Source organism: Spermophilus citellus (assembly GCF_964194105.1).
Source record: "Spermophilus citellus genome assembly, chromosome: 1".
Classification (NCBI taxonomy): Eukaryota; Metazoa; Chordata; class Mammalia; order Rodentia; family Sciuridae; genus Spermophilus; species Spermophilus citellus.
In genome coordinates this window covers 114,935,964-114,961,146 of record NC_138182.1, presented here as the reverse complement: position 1 = coordinate 114,961,146, position 25,183 = coordinate 114,935,964, and the positions used below count along the sequence as shown (strand labels likewise).

General features: G+C 53.5%; 1 protein-coding gene across 5 annotated transcripts; it reads left to right on the top strand.

Annotated features, from left to right (window-relative positions):
* The first annotated feature begins 1,021 nt into the window (after positions 1–1,021).
* Positions 1,022–24,114, top strand: ZNF496 (zinc finger protein 496). 5 transcript variants are annotated; one of them, XM_081308654.1, is made up of 11 exons: positions 1,022–1,387; positions 2,630–2,749; positions 3,065–3,491; positions 3,833–4,016; positions 7,385–7,461; positions 16,489–16,621; positions 17,122–17,229; positions 17,936–18,049; positions 20,390–20,459; positions 22,301–22,390; positions 23,354–23,775. In XM_081308654.1, exons 3-11 carry the CDS (start codon positions 3,102–3,104, stop codon positions 23,640–23,642), a joined length of 1,455 nt encoding a protein of 484 aa, XP_081164780.1. In that variant the 5' UTR covers positions 1,022–1,387; positions 2,630–2,749; positions 3,065–3,101; the 3' UTR covers positions 23,643–23,775. The 5 variants fall into 5 exon arrangements, with proteins under 5 accessions (XP_081164780.1, XP_081164779.1, XP_081164778.1 ...); XM_081308653.1 differs by having other exon boundaries at positions 23,351–23,775; XM_081308652.1 differs by lacking the exons at positions 20,390–20,459; positions 22,301–22,390 and having other exon boundaries at positions 1,051–1,387; positions 3,112–3,491; positions 23,351–24,114.
* The last annotated feature ends 1,069 nt before the right edge of the window (positions 24,115–25,183 follow it).

Below are 25,183 nucleotides of genomic sequence, written 5' to 3'. Positions count from 1 at the left end.
AAAAGGGTCATGGACATGGGAACTGTTTGGAACTGGGGACAGGCCTTCTCCAAAACTCTGGAGCCTGAATAATTAAGGATGACTCCGGGAAGATCCATCTGAGAATCTAGACTATATTCCGCTTAGTGCCTTGTCTGTGGATCTGAGGCCCTAGCTCTGCTTGCCCCTCACTGGTCCTCTCTGCCATTTGCACCAAGTAACCTTCACTTAGGTTACTTCACGGAGTTCCTGAGCACTCCCCATGATCATTCCGCTGCTCACAAGGGTCCTCGTGTGCACCGCGGTCCTTAAACTGTGCAACTGTACATCAGCGCCAGCATGGAAGGCGCGGGATGAAACCTTCCGTGCCGCACAGTGGACAAGGGGAGGGGTCCTGAGTTTCTCCAGCCCTCCTCGCCTGGGAGGGGCACGCTCGGACTAAAGGTTTTGGCTGGAAGGGGGTTGTGCCTATCGGCAAGGACTAGTGCCTCATGCCCCCTACCCCAATTCTGGCTTTCGGCCAGCTCTACCAGGCGTCCATACGCCCCAGTCAGAGAGCATCCGAAAGAACCCCTAGGGGCTCTTCCAGACCCGCGGCGGCCCGCGGCGCAGCACACCGGCGCAGGTCCTCTGCCTACCGCGCCCTGGACCAGCCGCGCGCGCCGACCCGCGCGCCTCTGCTTACCCAGCTCCCGCCCAGGGAGGGCCACAGCCCCCGGCCGGCGCCCGGGCCTGGGCGCGCGAGGAGCCGGGCGGACCGCACCCTCGCGGGTCCTTGCCCATCGCGCCCCCTGCCCCCTGCCCGGTGCCAGTTGTGTGAGCCAGGCGCCCGCCCAGGGGAGGCCGGCGGGCGCGGCCGGCCCAGGGAGCCGCGGAGCCCCGCGCCCGCCCGAGCAGGCCCTCGGAATCCGGACTGCGCCCGGGGCTGGGCGCGCGCCGCGGGGCGGGGCCGAGCGCGCGGGCCAGCTGGGCCGGGGGTGTCGGATGTCACCCCCCGCGCACACCTCGGCCGGGGGGCGGGGGGAGCGAACCACTGAGACGCGGAGACCTCCTCGGTCCTAGAGCGGAGCAGGAAGTGTCCCAGGGGAGGGAGCCGGAGGGCTCGGCCTTTCCTTTCGGCGGCGGAGGGGCCTGAGCGGCCGCCAGCGGGACCCGCCGCGGCGGTGAGAGCGGCCGGCCCCGGCAGGGCCCGCGCAGAGCCGCCCGCAGCGCGCGCACGGGGCTGAGGCCGCGCGTCGCCTTCCAGGCGCCTCCCTGGGCTTCCAGTCTAGCGCGGAGCTCTGGATGGTCCGCAGGCTGGTCTCGGACGGCCGGGGACCATCAGGCCCATGCACTGAGCCCGCTTCGGCAAGGACACCGGAGACACGGCGGGAAGGACGGAGCCGCGGCCCGGGGTCCCGGGCTGCAGGTGAGGGGCCCCGAGGTGGCTGTGCTGGAGGCGTGCAGGAGCGAAAGCCTTCGCTTCCTCGGCCTAAAAGGCCCTCCTCTTCGCTTTCTGCGGACCCCGCTCGTCCCTCCTCCGAGAACTTGCTTTAAGCAAGCCCCGCCCCCGCGGGAACCCTCCCCCGACTAACGTGGGTTCATTCATCAGGCTTCTGCTCCCGAGCCTCCCGCGCGCCAGGTGCGGGCCACCGAGAGACGGCGTCTCTGAGATGATCCGAGAGGGCAGGGACTGGAGGCTGAGGGTGGGCCCTAGGGTCTCAGCAGAGGGGCTGTCCTGGTAATCAGGGACCCAGCAGGTAGATGATGTGTGGCCCGAGAGGAGCCAGTAGGGTTCAGACGGGGTTCCTAAGGAAGGAGCAGTCGCTGAATGGAATCCGGTGGTGGGGAGAGCTGTCATGGGTCCCAGCCAAATTCCGTGGTCAAGGGCGCGTCTGTATTTTTACTTTGTAAAGCAAAGAAGTCCGGAGACGCGGTTTCTCTGGTGCACTCAGTTGATTTGTTACTGTTCTGGACTCGCTTGTCTTTCTGCCTGCCTTGAATGCCCTCAGATTAGGGTGCTGCCCAGCTGAGAACTTCACCAGATGGGGGTGAAGCCACCATGCCTGAGATCACAGAGACCCAAGGGCACAGGGGGGAGATGTGCATGTTTCAAGGTGTGGATCAGTGACCACTGCCCCTGTGTGTGTCAGCTGGGTTGTGTGCTCAGCAGCCTAGGAGGTGTAGGGAGCACTCGTGTGACAGCCTGTGGAATTGGGTTCCTTGAGGGATTAGGGTCACACTTCGAGAGTCCCCCTCTTTCATCTTGACTGTGGAAGGACCAGGGAGGAAGGGTGAACCATGGACTGAGCAGGGTTTGAAGAGGACTAAGGTAAAGAAAAGGATGGAGGCAGGGTTGAAGGTCAAGGTATGTTCAGGTAAATGTTCCACCTCGCCTGTCCACTGAGCACAAGGTCTCTCTGGGAAACTGTCTAAGGTTTATCTTGGATGTGTGGTTGTGTGGCTTCCTCTTGTGACATTCCCTTCTTTGCCTGGGTGCCTTCTTATTTGTGCTCCCTCCCCTACCTCCCAGTGTAGGCCTCTACCAAGGCCAATTCTGGCTCTTGGGGTCCATCCAGTACCAACAGTGGTAGTCAGCCCTCCAGCACCGCAGAATCTGTTTTCCATCCCTGGATGTGTTTCAAATGCATGTGTCTCCTTGTTTTTCCAGGTCATTTTGTAAAGGTCTCAAGAACAAGGAGAGCAACTTAAGCTCCTAAGCTTCAAGACAGTGACCTGCTTGGCGCACCGTCCATCTCAGGTCCTCTCCAGGAGGATCTGGCCACCAAAGGTACCTGGCAGCCTTCATTACATCCCATCCCACACATGGTCCCTTGGTCTGGGATGGTTGGAAGACCAGTACCACTTTTCTCAGGTTTCTTGGCTTGTCTGTCATCGTCTGTTTAGGGGAAAAGCACATGTACTGAGACTGATGGGAGATGGTACCTTTCTTTCTGTCCCATAGGTGAGGACCAGCCATGATGACACTCCTTGGGTTTCTCTGAAGGGCTGGTCTTTGTGGGCTTTGTCACTTTCCTCTCATTACCCCCAGAAACAACCAAAGGAGACCACAGCATTAAAGCCAGTGATTTCTGTTTGGAAATAGGGTCGTCTTCTGCTGCTGACCCCCATCAAATCCCATCATGCCCACAGCCCTGTGCCCCAGAGTCTTGGCTCCAAAGGAGAGTGAGGAGCCCAGGAAAATGAAGAGTCCTCCTGGAGAAAACCCAGGCCCCCAGGGAGAGCTTCCCAGCCCTGAGTCCTCCAGGCGTCTCTTCCGCCGTTTCCGCTACCAGGAGGCTGCGGGCCCGCGGGAAGCCCTGCACCGCCTCTGGGACCTATGCCGGGGCTGGCTACGGCTGGAGAGACACACCAAAGAGCAGATCCTGGAGCTGCTGGTGCTGGAGCAGTTCCTGGCCATCCTGCCTCGGGAGATCCAGAGCTGGGTGCGGGCACAGGAACCTGAGAGTGGTGAGCAGGCGGTGGCTGCTGTGGAGGCGCTGGAACGCGAGCCGGGGAGACCCTGGCAGTGGGTGAGCAGGGGCACAGGGGAGGGAAAGCTCAGCCCTGTGCTCAAGCTTTTGCTGGGGTCCTGTACCCCTGACCAGGGCTGAAGAGTTCTATCTAAAGTCATGTACTTTGGTTGGCCCAGAATACAGTTTGGTTTTCTAGGAAAGTAAGTTTTGCTCTCTAAAATTCCTAATGTCCTATGCAGTCCTGTCAAAACCCAGGGTAAGCCTTTGCTGGTTATCTGTGGGGTCTCAGTCAGCAGCACAGGGGGCAGGGTCTTCCCCAACTTCTGCATAGCCCACAAGCCTAACCCAGGCCAGGGTCCTCTCCACCTGACTCTGAAAAGTTCCCTCTGGAATTGCAGCTCAAGCACTGTGAAGACCCTGTGGTGATTGACGATGGGGATGGCCCTCCGGACCAGGAGCAAGAACGGCGGCCAGTAGAACCCCAGAGTGACCTCACTAAAAGTCATGATAGCCAGCCCATGGCCCCAACTCAGGGCCTGGGAATCCTCAGCAGAATACCAAACCAGCTCAGCGAAGACCCAGGTATGCAGCCCATGGGGCACGGAAGGGATGAGCTGGGGTACGCAACCCTGTCCTGTATGCTTGGGTTTTTGTTAAGGTGATGGTTTTTCATGACAGCTGCTTTCTTTTGTCCCTGAGGAGCTGTGAACTATTAATAAGGTCTGTGTCCTTCCGTAGAACAACTGAATCAATCTCGTAAGGGTGTCTTCTAGGCCGTCTCAGAGGGACCTCTTCTGTGGGTAGCTATCCTCCACGTTGAGCTGTCTCATCTCTTTGAACCTGTGCCTATCTGTGGGTTTTGTCATTGCAGACTACCAGGAACTGCCTGTGGCCTGAACTCAGCATGGCCATGACCCCTTTTATGTTGGTATTGGATTGAACCAGGAGTCCTCTACATGAGCTGCATCCCCATTTTATTTTTTATTTTGAGACAGGGTCTTGCCAAAGTGCTGAGGTTGTCCTTGAACTTGTGATTCCCCTGCCTGTCTCCTGAGATGCTGGGATTTCAGGACTATATCACAGTGACCGCCTGACCATGTCTTCTTGGCTCTCATAACCACTATTTCCTTGACAAAGTAGCTCCTGTTCCACAACCCCTTTGTGCTTTTCCAAAACCCAGGGGTGCTCAGGTTTCTTATACAGATCAGCATTTTTTTATGTATATATATATATATATATATATTTTAATTAACTTATTTCTTTTAATTAGATATATATGATAGCAGAATGCACTCTGATTCATTGTACACAATTGCAGGACAACTTTTCATTTTTCTGGTTGTACCTGATGTAGCGTCGCACCATATGTGTAGTCATACATGTACCTGGGGTAATGATGTCCATCTCATTCCAACATCTTTCCTGCCCCCATGCTCCCTCCTCTCTTCTCCCTCCCCTTTGCCCAATCAAAGTTCTTCCATTTTGCCCACCCTCCCTCCATTATGGATCAGCATCCATTTATCAGAGCATTCAGCCTTTGGTTTTTTGAGATTGGCTTACTTCGCTTATTATGATATTCTCCAATTCTATCCATTTTCCTGCAATGCCATACTTTTATTTCCTTTTAATGCTGAGTAATATTCCATTGTGTATATGCATGACAGTTTCTTTATCCATTCACCTATTGAAAGGCATTCTAGATTGATTCCATAGTTTAGCTATTGTGAATTGAATTGTTATAAACAACATTGATGTGGCTGCATCACTATAGTATGCTAATTTTAAATCCTTTGGGTATAAACCAAGGAGTGGAATAGCTGGGTCAAATGGTGGTTCCATTTAAAGTTTTGTAAGGAATCTCCATACTGCTTTCCAGATTGGTTGCACCATTTTTATTTTTTATTAATTTTTTTATTTTTTTGTATCAGGGATTGAACCCATGGGTGCTTAATCACTGAGCCACATCCTCAGCCCCATTTATTTATTTATGTTTATTTTTTTTAATTAAAAAAATTTTTTTAGTTGTAGATATATACAATGCCTTTATTTTGTTTATTTATTTTTATGTGGCGCTGAGGATTGAACCCAGTGCCACACATGCCAGGCAAGCGCTCTACCACTAAGCCACAACCCCAGCCCTCCCTTTATTTTTTATTTTGAAACAAGATCTTGCTAAATTGCTGAGGACCTTGCTAGATTGCTAAGACTAGGTTTGAACTTTCCATCCTCTGCCTCAGCCCCCAAGTCTCTGAGATTATAGGTGTGCTCCTCCATACTTGGCAAGAACAGCAGATTTGCATGTGTCTTAGCCATGTCTCCTGTACTTTAAATCCTCTCTGGGTTGTTTATAACGTCTAAGGCAATGCAAAGGCTATATGGATTATCGTGACACTGCATGGTCTAGAGAATAATGGCAGAAAACACCCTGACCTGTTCAATAAGATGTGCTTTTGTTGTGCCAGTCTGCCCCCCACCACTGTACATTCAGTCCTGAGCTGGTTGTGGGGCTGATTACCATGGGAGGTGTGGCAGCTTTGAGTTGAAGGATGGCTGGTGTATGGGTTTGTCTGGGTGGACTTGCCACGTTTTTCTGTGGTCATAGTGGAAAACCAGGTGTGCATTCGTGTGATGTGTGCAAGTGGCTTTATAATAAGTGGCATTTTAATAAGCTTTTCCAATAAAAACAACCAACATGTCTATTAAATTTCCCACTAAGCTACACCCCCAGCTCCTTATTTCTTTTTAAATTGACAGGAACTGCATATATTAAACTCATGGGGTATAAGGTGACACCTTGATACATTATAAAATAATTAAACTAATCAACATTTGCATTGCCTCATATACTTACCTCTTTTCCTTGGTCCAAACACTTAGTAACTTCTCTAGTGGCAGCTTTCAGATGTGTGATACATTGTACTAATTGTACACCAGTCTCCTGGAGTTCCTCTTGCTAACTGAAGCCTGTGCCCTTTGACCCCTGCAGCCCCACCCCTCCTGCAGCCTCTGGTGACCCTTTTATATTCTCTGCTTCTGTGAGTGGGACTGCTTGGGTGACTTTAAGCAAGGTCCTGCAGCTCTGTCCAGTGCCTGGCTTATTTCAATTGGTGTGATGTCCTCCAGTTCATCTATGACATAGCTACAGGAGTTGCTTACATTAAGGGTGAACAGAATCCCACTGTGTGGGAACCACATTTTCTGTGTCCGTCATGTTAGTGGGTGCTGACTGGGCTGGCGAACCCTGCTGCAGTCCACTTGAGAGCCTTCTCTCTTGGTGGCGCCTGCTCCGTTCCCCTGGGCGTGCTTGAGAGGGATTGCTGCATGGTTCAGTGGTCATTTTTAAATTTTTGAGGACCCTTGCACTGCCTGCCCGTGGCCGCTCTGCAGTTCTTCTTCCCCATGCTCACCAGCCCTCAGCTAGCTGGTCTTTCTTAAGGAGTGTGGCAGTTTACAGACTTATAAATACAGTAGTTTATGTGACACCAGGGCTGCACGGCAGTCCTTGCCAGCAGTGTGTGCATGCGCGCATGCGCGCCATAGAGTTCACGTGATCCCTCGCCTCAGCCTCCGCAGAGCCTGTGATGGTATCAGTCCTCTCTGATGCTGTCACTCCAAGAAGCTTTAACCTTTGCTTCCCATATTGTAGACGCAGAACTGAGGTCCCTGGTCCTCCAGAGGTTGGACAGCTAATCGTTGGTGGTGCTGAGTTCCAGAAAGCAAAGTCGGTGTGGTTGGAAAGTGCCTCTCACGCGCATCATCTTGGGACCCTCGTTTTGTAGGCGAGAGCAAGACTGGGGTTTAGAAAAGCACCGTAAAGCGGTGCCCTGTTGGCGTTTCTCTTAGGATTTTCTTTGCTTACCGCAACTGAAGCAGAGGAGTCCCAGGGAGCTCCAGAGGTGGCAGTGCCTGACCTGGCCACCTTCAGGACACCCTGCTCCTGTCTCTTTCAGTTCCGCAAGACACCTCCCTTCTTCAGGAGGAGAGCATGGGGGATGCAGAGCAGATGACCACCCTCCAGCTGCCCCCGGTAAGTGATTTCTGCAGGAGTCCTTGAGAATCCTATGTTGCTCTGTCTAAGCCACACTCCAGGGCAGCTTCCCAGGGCCCTAGCCAGCTCACTGCCTGCCACACAGGACATTTAGCCTGAGCCCAGGAAAACCAGAGTGGGCAGGGTTGGGCTTAGAGTGCCCCGCTCCTCCCCTGCCCCTGTGGTCCTGAGTGCCATGCTGACTGCCAGGCCACCTGTAGGAAGCACTGGGTAGATGCCATGGAAGGAGGTCTTAGCCCAAGGTCACTGGGCTCCCTGCAGCCAGGTGGTCACAGCTGGGAGGGTGTGATGGAGCACCACTGCTGCACTCATGGCAGCCAGGAGGCAGAGAGGGAAAGGGGCTGGGGACACGGTCCACCCTTCAAGGCCATACTGGTGACTCACCTGTTCCCACTGCGCCCCACCTGCCAAGGTGTCCACTACCTCCCAATAGCACCACCAGCTGGGGACCTGCCTTCAGCAAAGGAGCAGTGGGGACAGTCCAGGAGCAAACTAGGACACATGCAAGGTACTGAACACTCACCTCACCCAGGAGCCTCCTGTTGCCCCAGGGCCACCTGCTCTGCCCACCCCCATTCCCACCAGGGTCTTGTGTTCGGGAAGACACTTAGTCTCAGGAGTGTTATGGAAATGGATTCCTATGGTGTGTGACCTTCACTGTGTTCCTGCCCTTGCTGAGTGGTCGTCTTCATGCGTGGAAGCCCCAGGGTTCCTTTAGCATCCACCTGACCAGGAGCCTCTGGTGTGAAGCCAAAACGCACAGTTGTGCATGGCCTGCGTGTGGACTTTGGTGTTCGGCAGTTATTGGGCATGGTCGTGCACACTGGGTTTTATGAGAAGCCACCATATTCTTCCCAGAGGGCTGCCTGCCCACTTCTGTGTCCAGGTAGCCTGGTCCTGTATGCCCTGCCAGCACTTGGTGCTGTCCCTGTTGCTGTCTGAGCCATTCTGAGAGGAAAGGACGGACGTTCAGGATGCTAGCTGGCTGTACTGGTGCCACCTGTGTCTGACTTTGCTTATCTCAAGTTACACCCTTTAGTTTCCTATTTTTGAGTTCTCAAAGCTCTTTACATATTCCAGTACTCGTTCTCTGTTGGATGTGCATTTTGTGAATGCTCTCTCCACTCTGTGGCTGGTCTTGCATCCCCTTACTGAGGTCAGGGTCTTTAGCAGAGCAAGGTGTGTGTTGTTGTTTAGCAGTCTTGGGGCCTGAACACCAGGGTGCTCTGCCACTGAGCCATGTCCCTAGCCCTTTTCTATTATTTTTTTTAATTTGTTCTTTTTCATTACACATGACTGGAGAGTGTATTTTGACATACCATATGTACATGGAGTATAACTTCCCATTCTTGTGGTTGTACCCGATGTGGAGTTACATTGTCATGCGTTATTATGTGATCATGGGAAAGTGATGTCCTGTTCAATCTACTATCTTTCCCATTCTCATCTCCCCTCTCTTCCCCCATTTTAATTTTTATTAATTTAGAGATGGGGCCTCACTTAGCAGCTTAGGGCCTTGCTAAGTTGCCCAGGCTGACCTTACACTTGCCATCCTCCTGCCTCAGCCTCCTGAGTCACTGAGATTGCAGGTGGGCACTACCCCGTCTGGCTGGGGATGCAGCACTGTTTGAACTGTCCCAAAAACTGCATTTTGGAGTTCCCATTTCCTTCATTCCTCTCACTTCCCTATGCCTTCCTGTAACTCAAGGACTCTGGGATGTGTTGTTTAATCCCAAGGACGTGGTAACTCTCCTGATATCTTTCTGCTGTGGATTCTGCTAATTAGAACACACTTGCTGGATGCTTTCACTTCTTTTCAAACTTTCGAGATCCCTACTCCCTCTCTCCAAGAGTTCGGTTCCTTGGCATGTGTTCTGGGGCGTTTGGAAGAATGTTCTGGTCGTGGTGGGTGACGTGCTCTGTCAGTGTGGGCAGACCGTTGCTGGAGGCCCTGCCTTTTGTAACCTGGCTACTGGGGACCGAACTGGGGCTCTTTACCACTGAACCGCATCCCCAGCCCTTTATATTTTTATTTTTGAGACAGGGTCTTGTGAAGTTCCCGAGGCCAGCCTCAAACTCGTGGTCCTCCTGCCTCAGCCCCCTGAGCCACTGGAGTTAAGGTGTGCACCGCACCTGGCTGGCCCCTCACTCTTGACAGAGGAGTGGGGTTCCAGGTGTGCAGGCTGGGGCCCGGTGGCCTCTCAGTCAGGCTCTCCTCGAGTGTCATATCAGCTCTTGTTGGCACATGGACACCGTGCTTTCTGGGACTGGCCCAGTTATTACAATATGACGTCCCTCTTTCCCTGGTAATCTTTTTTTAGTCTGAAGCCTACCCTATCTGGTGTTTATGTAGCTTTTCTTCTTTTAATAAATGATCCCACAATGTAATTTTTCTATCCTTTTCCCATTAATCTGCTTTCTTGCTCTATCCTTGTATTTAAAGTGTTTTTTTTTTCTTGGTTTTTTTTTTTGACATTGTGCTGTGGAATCATGTTTTTTTTTAATCCACTCTGTCAGCTGCTCTCTTTTGGGGGGCCTTTTGTTTTATTTCTTTGGCTTCTTTTGGTTTGTGCTGCTGGGGATCCAACCCCGGACCTCATGCACCTAAGCAAGCGCTCCAGGGGCAGAGCCCATTCCAGCCCGCTTGCTGTGTCTTCCTTCGCGTGTTGAGACTTTGTTACATTATTATTTCCAGACTTATTTTTGTTCTGTTCTCCCTCTCCTGCCTTCCTGTGGGCTGTTGGGCCCTCTCGTGGACCTCTTCTGACGTCTTGGCGTGTGGTCCAGTGTGTCTGCAGCTCCCTCGCAGCATGCTGCAGCCTGCTGGGTCCTTGTTCACAAGCTTGACAGAAGCATGAGGCTTCCCTCCCTTCGTGTCCTCTACCGCCCCTCGGCCAGCAGGGCTGTCCGAGATGTGCCCTCTGTGCTCAGGCGAGCACTGCAGAGAGCGCCTGCCTCCATACAGCACATGTTCTCCGCAGATGGGAGGAAGAAACCTGTGGTGTCTGCTCACGATTTCGTGGACACTCTTCCTTTCTGTGTCCCATGGTCCACTCTTACATTGTTTCCTTAATGGTTTCTTTAGGGCAGGTCTGCAGGTGACCAGCTTACCTACTGCTTCTTCATCTGGGAATGTCCTAATTTCCCCTTCATGCCTGAAGGACATTTTCATCAGATGCAGGATTCATAGTTGAACCAGGCGAGACCTGTAACCCCAGCAATTCCCAGGCTGAGGCAGGAAGATGGCCAAGTTCAAGGTCAGCCTCAGCAACTTAGTGAAGCCTATTTCAAATAAAAAGTAAAAAGGGCTGAGGATGTGGCTCAGTGGTAGTGCGCCCCTGTGTTTAGACCCCAGCACTATGGGTATGCACTTGGGTGTCTTGCTGTGTCTTGATTCGCGTGCGCGCGTGCGCACACACACACACAAAATTCGTCATTGGCAGCTTCTTGGCACTGGGAAGCTCTGCCACCTCCCTCTGGCCTACGTGGCCTCTGATGAGAAGGTGGCTTCTATTGAGGGGCTCTGCCTTGGGCAGGGCCCCCCTGCTCTGTGGTCACTCAGAAGCCTCGTGTCTTCTTGTCCTGGGTCTTGGTGTGCATCTCTTCAGGTCGGCCGGTTAGGGTTTGCTCAGCTTTTTGGCATCTGTAGGTTTATGGCTCTGTCCCAAGTCCTTTGAAAGCCTCGTGTGGCAACCTTCTCCAGGTGCTTTCAGTCCCACCATCTCCTGATGGAAGGCCTCTCAGCTCCCTGTGTCTGCCTGTCTGTCCTCAGGTTGGCTGCTGTGCTCCCCAGCAGTCCTGCAGGGGGCCTCCGCCTCAATTCCCTCTGGGAGGTGCCATTTTGCCCCCGTTCCGCACATATCCCAGCTCCAATGTCTGCAGATATTCCGGCACCTCTGTCATCTCGGGGTGGCTCCTGCCGGCTCTTTTCTCATTGAGAGCTTGGTTCTTGAAGTGGAGAGGGATTTTCTGTTGACACCTCTACACATGTCTCAGGAGACTCTGGGTCCCATTCACACCTTCAATAAGCCATCTGGTTTGTTTTTGTGACATCATGGAAGGGGAGGGTGCCCCATGTGCTAATGCCATTGAGGGACAGTTGGTTCTTGTTGGGCTCTGCAGTGCTAAAGTGGCAGTGCAGCTTGATGCTAGACTGGGCTAGGGACTGTTACCAACCTACAGGGATGGACGTCCCATTCCCTGCTGGGCCTCAGGGCCACCAGGCAGGGCTCTGATGGAGTGTGTGTCTGACTCTTTCTGCTGTGCGGGTGCAGGTGAGGGGAGGCCACTGTGTTATTCTGGGTTGTGTAGCTGGAATGTTCTGGTTATTGTCTGTCTTGATAAGCTGCCCCTCCTGGCCCTATGGCTGAGAAAGTGGGCTTTCTCCGAGCTTTTAAAATTAATTTATGTTGTCTGTGCTCAGTGCTGTTTCTTTTCTTCTTTTTCTTTTCCTTTCTTTCTCAGCGCTTTTTATTTTTTGTTTTTTATTTAGAGACAGGGTCTGGCTAAGTGGCTTAGGCTGGGTTTGCACTTGCTATTCTCCTGCCTTAGACTCCCAGGTTACTGGGATTGCAAATGTGCGCCCCCATGCCCTTTGGTTGACTTATTTACGTGAACCAATGAAACCAGGGTTTGAGCTGGAGCCGGGTTCACCACTTCTGCTCGAGGGTGCTCTGTGTGAGCTGCAGGCCTCTGCAGCAAGAAGGCCCATTTTAAATGTTGTTAGCAGCTAATCACAGCAGGGGAGGCCTGCTGGCATCAGCTCAAAGCCAGTTCCTTCTCCATGGCCACTCTGTTTCAGCTCTCAGTGTTGTGTGAAGAATAGAGACAGAACTCCCGCAGGGTGAGAGGGGACCTAGTAGCTGCTTGCCACCTGGTGTTTTAGTCTGGGGTTTATATGTTTATATAGCACTTGGGTCAGTGCTGTTGGTCCAGACTCATGCTGATCCTGGTTTGGAAAAGCACCAACACTGTTGGTGAACTTTTGAGCCTGAACTGCCATCAGGGTGGCCCCACTTGTTTTCTCCTGTTGGTCAGGAAACCAGAGGTTGAAGTGGAGCTGGGGACTCTGGCTGTGGTGCTCCGTGGAGCAGACCCCTGCCCTGGGACAGGCCATGTGCCAAGCGCAACAGGTTGGCATGCTCTGGCTCCCCGCCGTCCTGGCTTGCCACCTTTGGGTCCACACCGGTGTGGGGGTTCTGTGCAGCTACAGCCTATGCTCCAGCCCACCCGGGCTGCCACTTCACTGCTCAGAGAGGGCTGCACCAATTTGTTTCTGGACTTTTTCTTCTTTTCTTCATCAGTTAATTTTTTAAAAATATTTTTTTAGTTGTAGATGGACACAATACCTTTATTTGTTTTTATTTTTATGTGGTGCCAGGGATCGAACCCAGGGCCTCACGCATGCTAGGCAAGCATTCTACCACTGAGCCACAACCCTGGCCCCCATTAATCTATTTTTGTTTCAAAATTACATTTCTAATTTTGGAGCTTTTATCAAAATTATTACCAATTACCATGTTAATTTTTTTTCTTTTTTCTTTTTCTGGTGTTGGGAATTGAATAGGGGCCTCTCACACACTGAGCCTGGGCTTTACCACTGAGCTGCATCCCAATCCCACACTAATCTCTTAACGCTTGCTGGCAGTTATTCTGTGTCACTAGTAGTACCAATTACTTATGTGACTGTGAAATGATTGAAATACATTTAAATATTTTTTGAATTTTAAAATTAAAATAGTTTTATCCTTTCTGTTGCAATAGTGAAATATAGCCACAAAATTATAAGCCAGTTTGAAAAAAAAGGGAGACAAAAGCAACCCATTAGAAAATAGAAGCTTAATAGGAGGTGTGGTTGAGATATGGAGCACCTGTGGAGCTCAGGATAGGTCCTGGGTCCACTGCAACTCCACAGGAAAAGAAGAAGAGAAAAATAGAAATGTACACCAAGTAGGTAAACAGGCATCACAAAAAGATGAAACTGAAACACAATTGGCCAACAAACCTGGGATGGTGGCCCAGGTGGCAGCAGGCAGTGGCAGGTGGCAGTGTGCTCTCAGGACAGGGTGGGAGTGGACGGGGAGGGGAGACAGGCAGGACAGCTCATGGAGCTATTGTTCATAATGGAAAATACTGGAAAAACCCTAAGCATTATTGACAGAGCAAAGGTCGCAGCCGTGGTAATTTCTGACAGTGGACACATTCATTGAGTTCAGTGCACTAGACCCAGGCCCCCTGGCACAAGGAAACCTTAAATATCAAGGTGAAGGTAACGAGAGTTTGTCATTTAAAGAGAAAGATACCCCTCGAGGGGTGAGATGCTCCGGGATACACTGCTGTCCTTCCATCTGCAGGCATCTTCGCTGTGCCCCAGCCACATCCCTGGGAGCGTCCCGGGTCTGCTGGGTCACACCTGCCCTCGTGCTACACACCACCTCACCCACACAGTTCCTCCCATGCATGTGCATGACCTGTGGAGCAGCTTCTTCTGATCGTTTCTAATTGGATGAGGCTTTACAAAACCAAGTGACCACACTAATAACTGAACATGAGGGAGACTGTCGGATCTCACTTGTGTTCCGACGGTTGACATTTGGACACAGTCTGTGTTCAGCAAGATTTCTCCAGCCACTTCAGAAGCTCTGGCCCGGCAGTTTCTATCGTGGACTGCTTCACAGTGCCCTGGCCAACTCCTGGCAGCTGGTTTTCCCTGGAAAAGTGATGCCATCTTATTCAGGATGCATCAGAGGGCCAGGGTGGGCTCAGTGGTGTGCACTGGCCTAGCACAAGTGAGGGCCTGGGTTCCGTCCCAGCACCACAGAAGACACAAGAAGGAAGGAATTGGGTTCCTAGCCAGTGTTGGGTTTCTTGGGTGCTGTGAAGCAATGTCCAGGCGGTGGCGCTGTCCTGGCCATGTGTCTCTGGTCATGTGGGGCTGTCCCGTGTGTGTCAGGATGAACCAGCATCCTTGGTTCTACCCATGCCAGCAGTTGCCCCCCTCTGTGACAAGAAGCAGCCTCCAGACACAATACATGTCCCTAGGGCGGAATCCTGGTGCTGAGTTGGTGGTCTAGTTGGACAGTGGCCTGTGTGTGTCCACTGTGTCACTCCCATTCCTAGGTTTGAATCATAAACAAGAGCCGGTATGAGGGGGAAAGGAGTCCAAGGGTCCAGAGGACATCCACTGGAAGCTGTCTCTCCAGCCCCCCCATCTCGTCTGTCTCCTTCAGAAATTTAACCAGAGGCAAGGGCAGACTTTTGAAGCGTGATCTGCTGTTTCTTTTTGGTTTCTCCCTCATATGTGTTTTCTTCCACAAAATTCCTATTTTGAAATATTTTCCAATAAATTGTATGAAGCACTTTATTTTTATGGTTTGGGGAAATTTGTAGATTACAACAGTGAGGTGTCTTTTAGTCCAGTTAGGACCACAAGAGGGCAGAGACCAAGCACACCCAGTAAGTTCCTGACGGGCTCCTGCTTTTCCAGAGGTTTCTTGGGGTCAGTCCAGGCTTTTGTCGAGGTACAGCATGTAGAGATTAGAACAGTTGAAAGAAGGCAGAGTGGAACTGTTCTGCCAACGTGCTGTCTTCTGAACAGGAACTGTCTGATAACCAACTAAAAAGATCACCAAACAGGCACCTCCTGCTTCCTCCTTAGAGATGCGCCCAAGGAGAGGGCTTCTAATATTTTCTTAATGGGTTTCTGCGTCATCAGAGGCACTGATGCATACACAGTTACATAGGGAAGGCGTGTTAATTGCCATATGTGAGTGAGTGATTCAGTTACCTGAGGCAGCTTTGGGTCAGGAGTCCCCAGTTCCTGAACAGGGACTGGCAGTGTCCTTGGCAATGCTGCCAAGGTGGTGGGAAGGGTTCTTACCCAGCACCATGGTAAAGGGCTATCCCTGAGGAGGAGAGCCCTCCTCCTTCCCTGGTGACCATGGAAGATTGCAGTCCAACAGTCCCTATCCAAAATGGGTTGTTTGGGTCCAGAGGAAAGTTTGAAGGAACTCACCAGTGTTGGGTGGGAGACTCAGAATCAGACAGAGGCAGGTGTGAGTAGGTTCCCGGGGCTGGCCATTCCTGAGCCACCCTTCAGTGCATCCATGGCCCACGGTGCTGCTTGCTCCTCTGCAGACAGGAACAAGCTGAGAACACAGCCCAGGCTGCCTTTCATGTCTTTGTGGTCAGTCCCCTTGACTTGATCTGCACAGGGGACAGTTGAAGAAGTACCTGTCTGCATATTGTTCTCTGCAGTGCTGGGGATGGAACCCAGGGCTTTTCACATGCTAAGCAGACACTGTGCCACTGAGCATCCCAGCCTAGTTAGGACACCAGGAGGGGCCTTTCCAGGGGCTGGGGATGGAACCCAGGGCCTTGTGCATGGAGGCAAGCACTCTACCAACTGAGCTATCCCAGCCCATGTAGGGAATTCTTAAGGGAGATGTCTCCTCGGGTACCAGTCCCCAGGCTGGATCCCAAGGTGGAAGTTGGCTCTCCTTACTGCTGCTGCAGAGAGTGGGTTTTATTACAGTGAGTTCTGTGTAACAACCTTAGGAAGCTTAGAGGATATGTAAGAACTGCCCCCTCAGCAGCTGGAGTCAATTGGACCACAAGGGAAAGATGTAGGCCTTCCTGTCATGACTCCAAAAGGGGAAGCCTGGCCTTCTCAAAAGAGGAGGGTTCTGAGGTCAAGAGCACTGTAGGCGAGGCCTTTGCCTGAGGAATTCCAAGATCCTGTCAGTTTAGCCGAGTTGGAGTGGCTCTGTTCGGAGGAGGTCTGCACGGTGGGAACACAAATAGCACACACCTGAGGGGCCCCGGGGAAGCTCCCCACCCTCCAGCCCGCGCACCCCCCGCCCCAGAATGAAGGCCTTGCTGAGGCCTTGGCGTCCGGCTCCAGACCTGGGAGACCACTTCCACTGCTTGTGGTGTCGCGCCCCAGCGGCCTGACGGACTAGGGCACCGGCCGCCCCCTGAGCCACCCCTGCTCTCCTGTGGTTTCAGAACCGGGTTTCTCCGTTCAAGGACATGATTTTATGCTTCTCAGAAGAGGACTGGTCCCTTCTCGACCCCGCCCAGACGGGCTTCTACGGAGAGTTCATCATTGGGGAGGACTACGGGGTCTCCATGCCTGCGAGTAAGGCTTAACCCCTCCCCACCGAGGCCGCGCAACCTGAGGTCTCTCTCCCTAAGGCCAGCCTCCTCCCGGAGGATCAGGCGGCAGGTCTGCATCAGAGCACCCTGTTCACCCTCCAGCCTCACGGGGTCACCTGTGCAGCGACTCCACAGACTGTTGTCTGGTTGGCTGCTCTGCCGTCTTGCCCCTGCTGCTCAGGCTCGCCTGGCTTTCCCTCCCACAGAGCCCCACAGGACGTGATCTCAGTGTTCGGCTCTCCGACCTCCTGTGCGCCTCGGAGCCATGCCCTAGCCACAGGCCCGCCTTGGCTGCATGCCCCCTGCTGCCCTGCTTGCTCTGGCCTTTGCACGTGTGCACCCTGCACATCCCTGACTGCTCTCCCAACGGCCTCCCTCCACCTCCTCCCTCTGGGCCTGAAGGGGAGTCCCCTGTGCAGCCTGCCCTGGTTGTCTGCAGGAGCAGATGGCTGATGCAGGCCTATCCTGCCCTCTTTTGAGCAGACGACCCAGCAGCCCAGCCAGATCTGCTCCAGGGAGAGGAGAATGGGCCCCGGGTTCCAGAGCTGCAGGACCTCCAGGGGAAAGAGGAGCCACAGGTCTCCTACTTAGGTGAGTGACCATTCCAGAAGTAGGTGGAAGGCCAGAGCTGGGCCTTTCCCAGCTTCTTCCCAGCTCTGATTGGCTGCAGCCCAAGCCCTGCCCAGCCTGTAAGTATCTCCTGGTTTTGCTGATAATTTCAGGCCCTTGTGGAGGGTCAGGTGTCCATAGCAGGCCAGGTTGGCGGGGAGTTCTCTGGATAGGGCCTTCTAGACACTTGCCTGTCCCATCCTGCTACCGCCCTCCTCCTGCAGGGGTGTGAGGGCACCCATGGGGAGGGAAAGGCTGGAGTTCTGCACATGCTGGGTTTGCCTCCTCTGCCTCCACACTGTGAAGCCAGACTTGCACAGAATCCACAGCGTCCCCTGGCCTCTTTCCCTCTTGGGACCTAGCACTGGCACTGAGCCAGTGTGGATGAGTGCACCAGGAACAGGTACGTCCCACCCCACCCTGGCATGGTGGGGTCTGAAGGTCTGTGGCAAACCCAGCACAGGACATGGAAGTGACCTAAGTCACTTGTCTCTGACCACAGAAATGAGCAAGTAGGACCAGGATCCACACTGGTTCTGTCCAGCTTCAGAACCGGGTTGTGGTGTCACCCCTTGCCTTGTGGCTATAGGGGCTGGCCCAGGAGGGCCATAACCTATGTCTGCTCAGGTGCCTCCTCCAGGGGGTACAGTGCCTGGTGAATCTTCTTTTCCTTTTCTTCTCTGGAAAGACTTTCCCAGCCTGCAGCCATTCCCCATGGAAGAAAGAAGGAAGTGGGAGGAGCTGCAGGTGCCCGAGCTCCAGACCTGCCAGCAGATGATGCTCGCCCAGAGCACCTGCCCAGGTGAGGGGGCACATGGGCACGTGCTACTGCACTGGTGTGTGCACATGTGGTGCACATGTGTGTGAGGTGTGTTAGGAGATGTGTGTGCACACGTGGGACATACACGTGTGAGGTGTGTTTGAATGCAGCTGTGCACACGTGGGCATATGTGTTAGGTGTGTTAGGAGATGTGTGTGCACACATGGGGCATATACGTGTGAGGTGCGTTAGAATGCGGGTGTGCACATGTGGGGCATATGCACGTGAGGTATGTTAGAATGCAGGTGTGCACATTTGGGGCATATGCATATGAGGTGTGTTAGAATGCGTGTGTGCACATGTGAGGCATATATGTGAGGTGTGTTCAGAGAAGTGTGCACACGTGGGGCATATATGTGTGAGGTGTGTTAGGAGATGTTTGTGCACACATGGGGCATAAACGTGTGAGGTGTATTAGGAGATGTGTGTGCACAGTGGGGCATATGCATGTGAGGTGTGTTAGAAGGTGTGTGTACACAGGTATATGCATGTGAGCTTTGTTAGAAGGTGTGTGTGCACACGTGGGGCATATGCGTGTGAGGTGTGTTAGAAGATGTGTGCACACATGGGTCATATACATGTGAGGTGTGTTAGAAGGTATGTGCACACGTGGGTCATATGTGTGTGAGGTTTGTTAGAAGATGTGTGTGCACACATGGGGCATATGCATGCAAGGTGTTAGAAGGTGTGTGCACGTGGGGCATATGCATGTGAGGTGTGTTAGAAGGTGTGTGCACACATGGGGCATATACGTGTGAGGTTTGTTAGAAGATGTGTGTGCACACGTGGGGCATATGCGTGTGAGGTGTGTTAGAAGGTGTGTGCACACATGGGGCATATATGCGTATGAGGTGTGTTAGAAGATGTGTGTGCACACATGAGGCATATGCATGCGAGGTGTTAGAAGGTGTGTGCACATGTGGGGCATATGCGTGGGAGGTGTGCTAGAAGGTGTGTGTGCACACGTGGGGCATATGCATGTGAGGTGTTAGAAGGTGTGTGCACACATGGGGCATATGCATATGAGCTGTGTTAATAGGTGTGTGTGCGCATACATGGGGCATATGTGTGTGAGGTGTGTTCGGAGATGTGTGTGCACACGTGAAGCATATATGTGAGGTGTGTTAGAAGGTGTATGTGCACACATGGGGCATATGCATGTGAGGTGTTAAGTATTAAGTATGTGCACACGTGGGGCATACGCGTGTGAGGTTTGTTAGAAGATGTGTATGCACACGTGGGTCATATGCGTGTGAGGTGTGTGTGCGTGCGTGCGTTGGCAGGGCTATGGAACTAAACTCTCCCAGTCTCATTCTGTCAGCCTCTGGCCCTAGTTCCGTTTGCTCAGGTCTCTCCCGCTGACCACTGACCCTAGGCCTTCCTACAGCCTTCCCTGGGTGGTTGAGGCAGGTTGCCAGTGGAGCACTGCTGGTGGGTGTGGAATGGTCTTCCTCCCTGAGCGCGGGACAGTTCCATCATCAAGGGGCAGGTGTGTGAATGGTGTGATTAGCACTCAGCTCTGTGCAGGGCATGTGACCATTGTGCTGGGTTCACTGTCACATGCACAAAGGGGATTTTACAGCAGGTGGGACTGGAAGGATGAGCCCTCCCCATGAGAGTGATTTCTCCTTGTTTCCTGGGGGAGTGCTGCCCAGGGCAGTGTGTGCCTGATCCTGACCCCTCCTGCTTCCCCTGACGACTGTCCATCTTGTCCTTGGGGTGCTGGTGGGAGGTGGACAGGCTTCCTTGACCCTTCTTGGCTTCCCCTGGCCACAGCCCTTCTCGTGGTCCTTGGGGTGTTGATGGGAGGTGGACGGGCTTCCTTGACCCCTCCTGGCTTCCTCTGACCACAGCCCTTCTCATGGTCCTTGGGTGCTGGTGGGAGGTGGATGGGCGTCTTTGAACAGGAGTCTGTGCTGCTCTTGCTGAGGATGCTCTGTTGCAGAACCTGCTCTCCTGTGGTGACACTAGGTGTGGCTTTCTTGGAGAAGGAGAGGAAAGTTTCAGAGCAGGTCCTGTTTTCATTTGGGTGGATCCTGCCAACTCTCCTTCCAGCATGACTTTTCCTGCCACCCCACACCCCTGACACTGGTGAGGTCTGCCCCTCTGGTCTGGGACCACACGGGATTCTCTACTACTCACTGTACCACTGAATGGTCACCTTCCTGTCACCAAAGCAGAATATCTTATTTTTGTACAGTACTGGAGGTTAACCCAGGGGTGCTCTACCTCTGAGCTATATCCTCAGCCCTTTTTATTTTTTATTTTTGGACAAGGGTCTCCCTAAGTTACTAAGGCTGACCTGGAACTTATGACTCTCAGCCCCCAGAGTCGCCGGGATCATAGACATGTGCCAGGTGCCCAGCACTCTCTCTTCTCTTTTGCATTTCCTGTGAGTTGCCTGCCTGGTACTCAGTGGTGTGTTGTGTTTTGCACTTTTCCACTCATTCATGTTTGTTTTGCTCTCTTGGTATGATTCCTATGGCTAATGGCACAGTACCTTAGCCTGGGCAAGTGTTTTGTTTTGTTTTGTTTTTTGGGGGGAGTGGTTTCCAGGGATTGAATTCAGGGCACTGGACCGCTGAGTCACCTGCACACCAGCCAGCACACACACATGCACATACACAGCCACATACACACACACCACCCAGCACACACACAACCACACACACCACCCAGAACACACACACACACACCACATACATGCCCACGCAGCCCCCATACACACCACCCGGCACACACACATGCACACACATTACCCAGCACACACACCACATACATCCCACATAGCCACACACACACACACCACCCAGTACACACATAGACACACACACTACCCTATGCACACACACACACACACATTGGCCCACACAGCCACACATATACAGCCACCCAGCACATACACACACACCACATACATGCTCACACAGTCACACACATATACACACACCACCCAGCACACACAGCCACACACACACATATCACCCAGCACACACAGCCACATACACACACCCAGGACACACACAGCCACACACACAGCCATGCATACCACATTCATGCCCACACAGCCACACACAAACATACACACACCAAACAGCATACACATAGACACACACACACACCACCCTGTGCATGTACGCGCACGCACACACACACCAACCAGCACACACACACATTCCACATACATGCCCACACAGCCACACACACACACCCCTAGCACACACATACTACCCGGCACACACATAGGCACACCCAGCAAACACAGAGCCACATACATGTATGTGTGTGCACACACATACACACCCCTCTGGTGTCATGCAAGCTCCCATCACAGTCTCCTGTCACCTGCCTTTCCTGTTCGAGGGGCTTTCTGACTTGCATTGGTGGGTCACTCTGAGGTCATTTCCGCTGGTTTTAGACAATGTCCTCCTATATGCATGATATTAATCTGCCAGGACTTCCTTAACCAAGTCTCACTGACTGCCTGATTTCAAACTGATTTTCTCCAAATTCTGGAGTCGGGAAGTGCGTGACCAAGGTTTGGGCTGGGGCTTGGCTTGGTTTCCCACTCTTGGCCTCTCCCTGGCCTGTGGATGCCAGGCTGTCCATGTCTTCTCTTCTGTTTCAAGGGCACCAGTCACACTGGTCAGGCCACCAGAACACTTCCTTTTAGCTTAAGCACCTCCTGACAGACTGTCTGCCAACACAGTCACATCTGAGCTAGCAGGGTCAAGGTTTTGACACAGGAGTGTGAGGGTGCACGGTCAGCCCCCGCCACCTGCCACAGCCCCTCCTAGCTGTGCCCCTCGTACATGCAGCATACAGCCACCCCAACCCAGGCACTGTGCAACCAAGGTCCCAGCTACCCGGGCTGTGTCATGAGTCATGAGAGCCCAGGAGTTCTAAACCAGTTGGGCTAATTCTTAACACACAACATACATTTTCCCTGTGACAACACCAGTCTTAATCCACAGCATCGACCCCACCTCCGAAGTCTTGTCTGTACTCACACCTAAATCAGGCATGGAGGGGATGGTAAAATGCATCCTAAGGCAGAATCCCTTATCAGCTATGGAGCTGCAACCAGGCACGTGGTATACCTCCAGAGCTTAGTGGAGGACAGGCACGGGATGCACATCCTCCCAGGAGGGGAAGGGAGAAAGGGTGATGGGTCCTAGGATCCAAGGGAGTCCAACCTAGCAAATTCCAGTAGATTTCTCTTTTTTATTTTAGACGGGGTCTCAACATGTTGCCCAGGCTGATCTTGAATCCTGGGCTCAAGAGACTCTCCTGCCTCAATCTTCTGAGTAGCTGGGACTACAGGCATGTGCCACCATGCCCAGACAAATTCCCGTGGATTTCCAGGCTGGATGACAGTCTCTGGTTTAGTACTTTGTCCTTCATGCCTTGGACCAAGGCCTGGTTCAGGAACTGGGGAGGCTGACACAAGTCTGGCCCATGCCCTTGGGGCCCTTGGTGGCAGTACCTCAAATGTGGTCATGGTCCTCTTCCTTCTCCTTGTCAACGACACTCCGCAGAGCATGATAGTGTGCTGGCCTGGTGTGTGCAGCCCCGAGGCCTGACTGCTCCTTCCTCTCCATCACATAGTCCAAGCCAGCAGTGTTTGTGCTCCTGTGAAATTCTCAAAAATCTGTTGGCTTCCCGTGCAGTTCATGGGGTCCAGGCAGCAGAGAAGAGGAGCCGGAAGAGCTCCCTGAATGGCTGGGACCATTACATAGCCTTACCCTGGGATGTCACTGCCAGGCTCAGGTCCCACTTCAGCCCTCTCCCTTAGACAGGTCCCCTTAGTTGACATGTATAACAGGGCAAGTGAAGTGTGCTGCAGTAGTGTCCAAGAGCAAGCCAGGCTGTGGGGGGGTGGGGGGTGGGGAGTCTGCAGTTCCCGTAGCTCTCCAGTGCCCAGTATGTGGCAACTCCAGCTATGGCATAAAGGGTCCTGTGTCATGTCTGGGCAGAATGTCCTTGTGTCTGGTTACGGGACATGGTGTGTTGGCCAGGCTTGGCACAGATCAGTACCCCTTCTCAGAACAGAGGTCTCTGTGGCTAGGGAAAAGTGGGTTGAAGGTGAGGGTTAGGGGAGCATGGCAGGGAAGAGGGAGAGAGGGGAAAGAGATAGGCAGAATGCTTCTTTTCCTTCTCAGGCTTCACAGTGGACCCAGGGTGAGGTCAGGGTCTGGGGATTATGGACTCCCCTGAAACTTCCTCAGGGGGACTGGGGTGTAGCCTGGGTAGCGCCACTGACCCCACCTGGGTTTCCTGTAGCAGGAGGCGACCCACCCACTGGCCTGGACGAGGAGGTGACCATCGAGATCGTCCTGTCCAGCTCAGGGGAGGAGGACACACAGCACGGCCGGTACTGCACAGAGGAGGCACAGAGCTCCCCAGAGAAGCCGCGCAGCCTCTCCACCTCCCGCCACGACAGCAACGAGGTGGGGGGCGAGGTGCAGACCTCCAGGAAGTCCTATGTGTGCCCGAACTGCGGGAAGATCTTCCGCTGGAGGGTCAACTTCATCCGCCATCTGAGGAGCCGCAGGGAACAAGAGAAGCCGCATGAGTGCTCGGTGTGCGGGGAGCTTTTCAGTGACAGCGAGGACCTGGATGGGCACCTGGAGGCCCACGAGGCCCAGAAGCCCTACCGCTGCGGCGCCTGCGGGAAGAGTTTCCGGCTTAACTCACACCTCCTCTCGCACCGGCGGATACACCTGCAGCCTGACACACTGCAGCGCGCACAGGAGCCGGGCGCGCCTGAGACCCAGGACGGGGACGCGCACGCCCTGCTGCAGAAGAGCAAGGCCAAGCTGGGCGAGCAGTGCCGGGACTGTGGGAAGCTGTTCCAGCGGCACGACCAGCTGGTGCGGCACCGCAGTGATATCCACCTGAAGCACGAGGGCCAGCCCTTCCAGTGCCGCTACTGCGTCAAGAGCTTCCGGCAGAACTGCGACCTCCTCCGCCATGAGCGGCTGCACATGAAGCGGCGCTCCAAGCAGGCTCTGAACTCCTACTGAGCCCGGGTGCCTCCCGCCCCCTTGGTACTAAGCCCTGCCGCGGCACCGCCCACAGAGACCCTCCTCCTGTCCCCTGCTCTCAGGTAGTGTCCACTTCTCCAGGTGCCTCGGTGGCCCCCTCCTCCCCAGATAACGAGCCCCTCTTCTGTTTCTGCTGTGCAACTCGCCCTTGGCGTCTGCCTTAGGCACCCTCACGGGGATGCTCTCCAGGTCCTCAGGAAGACTGGGCTGCCCCCACCTCGGTGACCCTTTGATGGCACATCCCTTCCTCTCCTGCCAGAGCACAGAGAGTGTCCAGGGTGGCTACACGTCGCATCCCATAGTGAGATGATGGGCCAGGAGGAAGGCCTAGTCAGGGCCCAACACAGATCGGTGCCATGTCATCCAAGTCAGCCCAGGTTCCTTAACATCTCAGGAGCCCCCAGAGACCCTGAACTCTTCAGGAACCGTGTTGGGGCCTGGAGTCTTGGTGGGGCCCAGGTCCATCATGCTTTCCCTCTGCCCTGGAGGGGTTGGGGGTGGAGAGGGGGTCTCTGGAGCAAAGCACATATTTTAAACCACGTTGCACCCCCACCCCAACGTCTTGTCTTTGTACCCTGAAGGTCTTTGGTAAATGTTCTTGGGATAGAAACTGAGATGTCATCATTTAAAAGGCACTTATATTTCTCCCCGACCCTGGCTAAGAATATGGGGAGCTCAGTTCCCAAGGAGGGATGGTTCTGCCTGATTGAGCCCAACCCCAGGACAGCCTCACATGAAGTGGGTGGAGTTCTTCATGTGCATTCACTTCACTACCAGTGGTGTTGGTTTCCTAGGACTGCAGTAACAAAGTAGCAAATCCCGGAGCTTCTAGCCAGGGGAGGTACTCCATCAGTGCAGGAGCTGCGATTGCAGTGTCCAGGCATCAGCAGGGTTGGTCCTTCCTGAGGACTGGAGCCAGGGTCTGCTAGCAGGTGATTGTTCTTGGCTTGCAGGAGCAGCAGTCTATCACTGCCTTCTTTGTGTGGTGCTCCCCACGTGTGTCTGCCTTCTGTGTCTGAGGACACCAGTCGTTGGGTTACCCATCCTATCTACCCCACTGTAATCTCAT

What these genes read in the sequence shown, in the direction of transcription:
- ZNF496 (XM_081308650.1), top strand. Translation starts at nt 3,102, where the DNA reads ATGCCCACAGCCCTGTGCCCCAGAGTCTTGGCTCCAAAGGAGAGTGAG. An exon ending in CGGGGAGACCCTGGCAGTGG is followed by an intron (nt 3,492 to 3,832) that starts GTGAGCAGGGGC and finishes CTGGAATTGCAG; the next exon opens with CTCAAGCACTGTGAAGACCC. An exon ending in CCACCCTCCAGCTGCCCCCG is followed by an intron (nt 7,462 to 16,488) that starts GTAAGTGATTTC and finishes CTGTGGTTTCAG; the next exon opens with AACCGGGTTTCTCCGTTCAA.